Consider the following 6,229-nt stretch of genomic DNA (forward strand, 5'->3'; position numbering starts at 1 on the left):
TCTGGTAGCATAGTGGCTAAAGCACTTGACTGCTAACCAGAAGGCTGGCGGTTCAAACCCACCAGCCACTCCTCGGAAGGAAGGTTGGGCAACCCTACTTCCGTAGTGATACTGCCTCGGAAACCCAAGGAGGGGTCGCTATGAGTCGGGGCCGACTCGACGGCAAACAACAACAACTTAGATGTTGCCATCATTTATTAGAGTGCTCGTGATTCTCACTAAAATCTTAAATTAAGCTCATCTAGGTTCTCTGTTCAGATTCTGACAGGATATATGACTGTGGACAAATTGAGAAGAAAACAGATGTACTTCTGTGCTAGATTCATTATTCTTTTATACAGCACTTCTGATTTGTATTTTATGTTGTTGTTGTTGTTATTTGCCATCGAGTCAGCCCCGACTCATAGCGATCCCTCCTTGGGTTTCCAAGGCAGTATCACTACAGAAGTAGGAATGCCCAACCTTCCTTCCGAGGAGTTATAGGCAATAATAATTAGGATAAAACCTAAAAAGAAACTCAAACTCAGTGCTGTCGAGTTAACGTCAACTCAAAGTGACCCCTCCTCGGGTTTCCAAGGCAGTATCTACATAGAAGTAGATTGACCAGTCTTCCTTTGGAGAAGTAACTGGTAGGTTTGAACCACCAGCCTTCTGGTTAGCAGTCAAATGCCTTAAGTACTATGCCAGCAGAGCTCCCAGGATAAAATCTAGGAGTTACTACATAATATGCAACAATAATTTTAAATTACTAAAATTGCTTTTTAACCTATTCCATCAGGTTAAGTAAATGACACATCCTAAAAACATTTCAGTGATACCCACCACAACTTATAGTAGCTAATTTTGCCATCTACAGCAATAGCTACCCTGATTTTTTTTTTTTTTTTTTAAAACAAAATCCTAGACTAAGATAGAAGGAAAAAGCAGCAAAGCCATGAAGGTCATTACCACAAGGGGGGAAAAAGGCAAATCCAAGAAGGTAGCACTAACTTCTGGACAAGTTTCAGCTTTTAAAATCAGAGTAACAGCAGTTGTTTCACAGATATCCATGGGCCACCATCAATGACAGAAGTCATGAGATTCATAGCCTCTCTTCTGCTGAAAATCTAATTCCTCCTTATGCTTCTTCTTACTGATTCCTTACATTGGGTCACTTTTATTCTTTCCTTTTATTCCACTCTTCTCCAGTGATTCTCTTTTCGGGATGTTGTTGTTGTTGTCATGTGCCATTGAGTTGGACCCAACTCATAGCGACCCCTCCTTGGGTTTCTGAGGCAGTATCACTACGGAAGTAGATTGCTCCATCTTCCTTCCGAGGAGTGGCTGGTGGGTTTGAAACACCAGCCTTCTGGTTAGCAGTCAAGTGCCTTAGCCACTATGCTACCAGAGCTCCCTTCTCGGGATATTTCACAAATAAAGAAAACACGTCTTTTCCTCTTTTAAAATAATCAACCTTTAAGAATCTTTCTATAAATTAGAGTCTAAAATATTAAGAAGAAGAGTTTTCTATACTGTCTTCCAATTCCCCAAACTCATATACACTTTTTGTATTTATATTCTTGTAAGGAGATCTGGTGGTACAGTGGGTAAGGCATTTGGCTGCTAACTAAAAAGTCGGCAATTCAAACCTACCAGCTGCTCCACAGGAGGAAGATGAGGAAGATGAGGCAATCTACTTCCATAAAGATTTATAGCCTCGGAAAGCCTATGGGGGTTGCTATAAGTCAGAACTGACTTTATGGCAATGGGTCTGAACATACATAAGGAGCCATGGTGGCACAGTGGCTAAGCACTCAGTTGATAACCAAAAGACCAGCAGTTTGGCCTACCAGCCACTCTTTGGGAGAATGATGTGGCAATGTGTTTCAGTAAAGACTGAAACAAAACAAATCCACTGTGGTGGTGAAGTTTGTATGTCAACTTGGCTGGGCCTGGTTGAGTGGCTGGGCAGCTGGTGGTAGTTATTCCTCATGATGAGACTGGCAATCAACTCCAAGGTGGGACCTACCACAAGCAGCTGAGTAGCTGCTTTAGGGATGTGGTCTGCTTCCCGTATATAAGAAACAGCTCTGGGAATGGTCTCTAGCTTATGGCACGCTTGGACCCTGCATGTAGCCATGTTGTTGTTCAGCAGCCTGCCATACTCTGCCAACCTTGGGACTTACAACGGGCTTGAATGAACAGCCTGCCATGTGCTTTGGTAACATCGGGACTGTGCCATTTTATTTGCCACCTGGGGCTTGTTAGCCTCAGCAGCCGTACCTGCCTGAGTGAAGAGATGCCCCTAGCTTCAGTGGGATGGGAGCCAAGAGGCCGAGCTGAAGCCCAAGGTCGAGGGGCTTTCACACAGCCCCTAGAGCCTAGCAGTTTGAACTCAGACTTCTAGCCTCCTGAACTGTAAGAGAATAAACTCCTATTTGTTCAAGCCATCCCATTTGTGGTATATTCTTGTCAGAGTATCACTAGGTAACCAGAACACCCACTGCTGTCAAATAAATTCTGACTCACAGTGACCCTATAGGGCAGAGTAGAACTGCCCCACAGGGTTTTTAAAACTGTAAATCTTTATGGTCTCCTTCTGCAAAGATTAAGGAATTCTGGTGGTGTGGTGCCTGAGGCATTTGACTGCTAACCAGAAGGCTGGTGGTTCAAACCCACCAGCTGCTCTGTGGAATGAAGATGGGGCAATCTACTTCCATAAAGATTTGCTGCCTTGGAAACCCAAAGGGGGCTGCTGTGAGTTAGAACTGACTCAACGGCCATGAGTTTGGTTTGGTTTGGTTTGCAAAGATTACAGCCTTGAAAACCCTACAAAGCAATTCTACTCTGTCCTGTAGAGTCACTATGAGTTAGAATCGACTCACAGCATACAACAACAGTTGTGACAACGGGAATACTACCTTAAGTCTTCAGTTATTGACTCTTCTATTCTGATCTTCTTTCCAAAAATGGGTTCATCTGTGCTTTCAAAATCTGCATCTCTCTTTTTTCCACTATTGCTTGACTCTGATTGTGATTTAACATCGAAACGTTTCCTGAAAAGCAAACAGTTTAGAATGAATTTTGCATTGTCAGTTCTTACTTTATGGGTGACTCTAAAAATATTTTTCCATATATATTAGAAAAAAAAGTCATATAAATAGATGACTATTAGAAACCAAAACCGGCTAAAGTCCAGAATACTTTTGAGTTTAAGTTGTAAATCTGAACACTATTCCTCTTACATTTCATATTTTCTTGAAAGTTTCATTTAAAAAATATTTTAAAACTCAAATTAACATAGCCATTATTTTAACTGTCTTTAAAACTGCAAATCAAAATACCATGAAACATTTACATGAGCACCATCAATAAATACACCCAAACTTCACTTACAGGCCATTACAGGAAATCGGCAAAAATGAAGGATGACATCACCTCACCCCCTCACCAGTACTGTGAACATCCTGCCAAGCCCCCCCTGAGATGACCTGCCACCACTGCCTACCCCTCTCTCACATCATTTCAGGAGAGCTGGACCCCCACCACTGCCCACAAAGGAGGGCCACCAAGTCTTCCAGAGCCAGGATAGCCTAAGCACTGACGCCCTCCCTGTCTGTTTCTGCATCAACTTGTGAAACACTGCTCATACACTGATAGGAAGAAAACCCAGTCTCACACAAATACGTAATTTTAAAAGAGCAGAGTATTTTAATATCCTTTTCATGTAATTGTGAATATTCGTCTCTAAAGCTAAGCCTTTCTTCTTGGGAGCTCTGGTAGCATAGTGGCTAAGCCACTTGACTGCTAACCAGAAGGCTTGCGGTTCAAACCCACCAGCCACTCCTCGGAAGGACGATGGGGCAATCTACTTCCATAGTGATACTGCCTCGGAAACCCAAGGAGGGGTCACTATGAGTCGGGTCTGACTCGATGGCACATAACAACAACAACAAAGCTAACCAAAAACTCAACAGACTTTGAAAACCACTGCTACAGTTATAGTCATGAATTTCAATTTTGAGCAAAAGCCATGCAAAAAAACAGTCTATTTACATAATAACCATGAACGGAAAAAACAAACACATGGTATTATGAGGACAGTAATCACCTTTGAGGAGGAAAGGGGGATTTCTGTAATGTTTAATTTCTTGTCCTGAATGGTGTTTGCATGGGCACGCTCACTTTATGAAACTTCATCCCATGACCTGTGTACTTCATATATTTTAGTTTACCGATCTGTAAGCTTGAACAACCTTCCCATAATGAAGTTCATTCCCTGATATTAGCAAAATCTGAAATTTATAAATCCTGTCATTCTAAATTCAGTGGAAAAGGTATGCTGCTGACTACTTATGTGATTATATAACCTCCTTTGAACGAACCATTTATGTCCTGGGGCCACAGTTTCCTCACCAGGAAAATGAGGGTGAACTATGGCTAAGATCCTTTCTAGTAATAAAAACATTCTACTATTCTATCTCTGAGTTAGTAAGTATCTATGCTAAACCATTTACTTAAAACATACTAGGAGCTGGGGTCCTTGGATGTAGAAAGGTTAGCACAAGGCTAATCCAAAGGCTGGTGGTTCAAGTAAACCCAGAGGTGACCTGGTGATCTAATTCAAAAAAATCAGCCACCGAAAACCCTATGGAGCAGTTTTACACTGACACACATGGGGTTACCACATGACATACATGGCCAATAGCAACTAGTTTACTAGCAGCTGGTGGAGGCTATTAAACAGAAAAATTACAGTTGCTGTATCTTTGAGAAGTTTAAAACCTAAATTCATGGTAGAGTTAATATTATTCCTTAATATTTCATGCAGACTTTCAGGTTTCCAAATATGTATTTCTCTTATAGTTTCATCAAGTATATCACATATAGAACTTAGACAATGAAACATCTGAGTTACCCAGAAAACAGGCCTTCAAACAGTTCAGTCAACAAGAGTGAGGTGAAATCTGAACAGACCCAATTTTTTAAAATTTGAACAACTGGAATGGGAAAAAAACACAGGTCAAAGCTCTGGAATGGGAGACTCAGAAGAGGTATAGAGCCCTTTCGGGAGCCTGATGTGAGATCAGGAGCTTTGGTGGTATAGTGCCTAAGGCATTTGACTGCTGACCAGAAGGCTGGCAGTTCAAATCCACCAGCCAGCCACTCCTTGGAAGGAAGACTAGACAATCTACTTCCATAGAGATACTGCCTCGGAAACCCAAGGAGGGGTTGCTGTGAGTTGGATCTGATAGATTACTGAGGGGCTGTGGAGGATGACACACATTCAAAGTTGTGGAGTCAGCATCATCTCTAAGTGGGGCATGCCGTTTCCAACTTCACCAATCAAGAGATTTGGTTGCTACTCAAGATGCATGCTGCCCTTATTTTTTAAGAGAGACTAAATTTCTAGTGGAGCAGCAACCTATAATTTTTCCTGTTTCAGTTACCATTCTGGTTCACCACATTTTACAAATTCAGGTCCATTCTGTCTTCACTTTGTCACCCATTATTGAACTGGGAAGAACAATTTTAAAGCCTTGCCAGAAAAGCTGGAAATAAGGTGTTACGGATAATCAGCTTACTCTTAAAAAATAAGGTTTTGTTTGGTTTAGTGAAACTTGAAAATATTACTTCTGATATTTCATAGAGCATGCTCTATATAAAGCACCAAAAAAAAGCACCAAACATGGCCATTAAACCCAAACAACAAATTGACCAACAAATCAAAAATGAGAAACATCTACAAAATAATTAGTCTGTAATCTGCCAGAAAGCAGCTCTCGTGGCTTAGTGCCTAAGGCACCTGACTGCTAACCAGAAGGTTGGCAGTTCAAACCCATCAGCCACTCCATGGAAGGAAAACTGGGCAATCTACTTCCGTAAAGATTTACCACCTCAGAAATCCAAAGGAATAGACTCAATGGCAGTGAGTTTGGTTTTTGGAATCTGCCAGAAGTCCCCGTGTGTTGTATACAGTTTATACACTTGGCTGCTCACTGAAAGGTTGGAGGTTTGAGTCCACCCAAAACCTTGGAAGAAAGACCTGATAATCTACTTTTGAAAAGTCAACCATTGAAAATTCTATGGAGCTCAGTTTTACTCTGATACATATGGATCATCATGAATCAGAATCATCTTAAGGCAACTGGTTTGGTCTGGGTTTTATATATTAAAGTGGGAATTATATGTTACAGTCATCTTCTTTTAACCCTACCTCCCACAATTGGATAAGTAGCATGATACAGGG

General features: G+C 41.4%; 1 protein-coding gene across 1 annotated transcript in view; it reads right to left on the reverse strand.

Moving 5' to 3' along the window:
* Positions 1-6,229, reverse strand: part of MTREX (Mtr4 exosome RNA helicase) — a 158,440-nt gene that overhangs the window by 148,672 nt on the left and 3,539 nt on the right. Inside the window, exon 2 of the mRNA XM_007944182.2 lies at positions 2,901-3,035. Coding sequence (XP_007942373.1) covers positions 2,901-3,035 — 135 coding nt within the window. The remainder of the gene's footprint in view (positions 1-2,900; positions 3,036-6,229) is intronic.

This window comes from Orycteropus afer, unplaced genomic scaffold, assembly GCF_000298275.1.
Source record: "Orycteropus afer afer isolate SDZICR_OR568_19922 unplaced genomic scaffold, OryAfe1.0 scaffold00122, whole genome shotgun sequence".
Lineage (NCBI taxonomy): Eukaryota > Metazoa > Chordata > Mammalia > Tubulidentata > Orycteropodidae > Orycteropus > Orycteropus afer.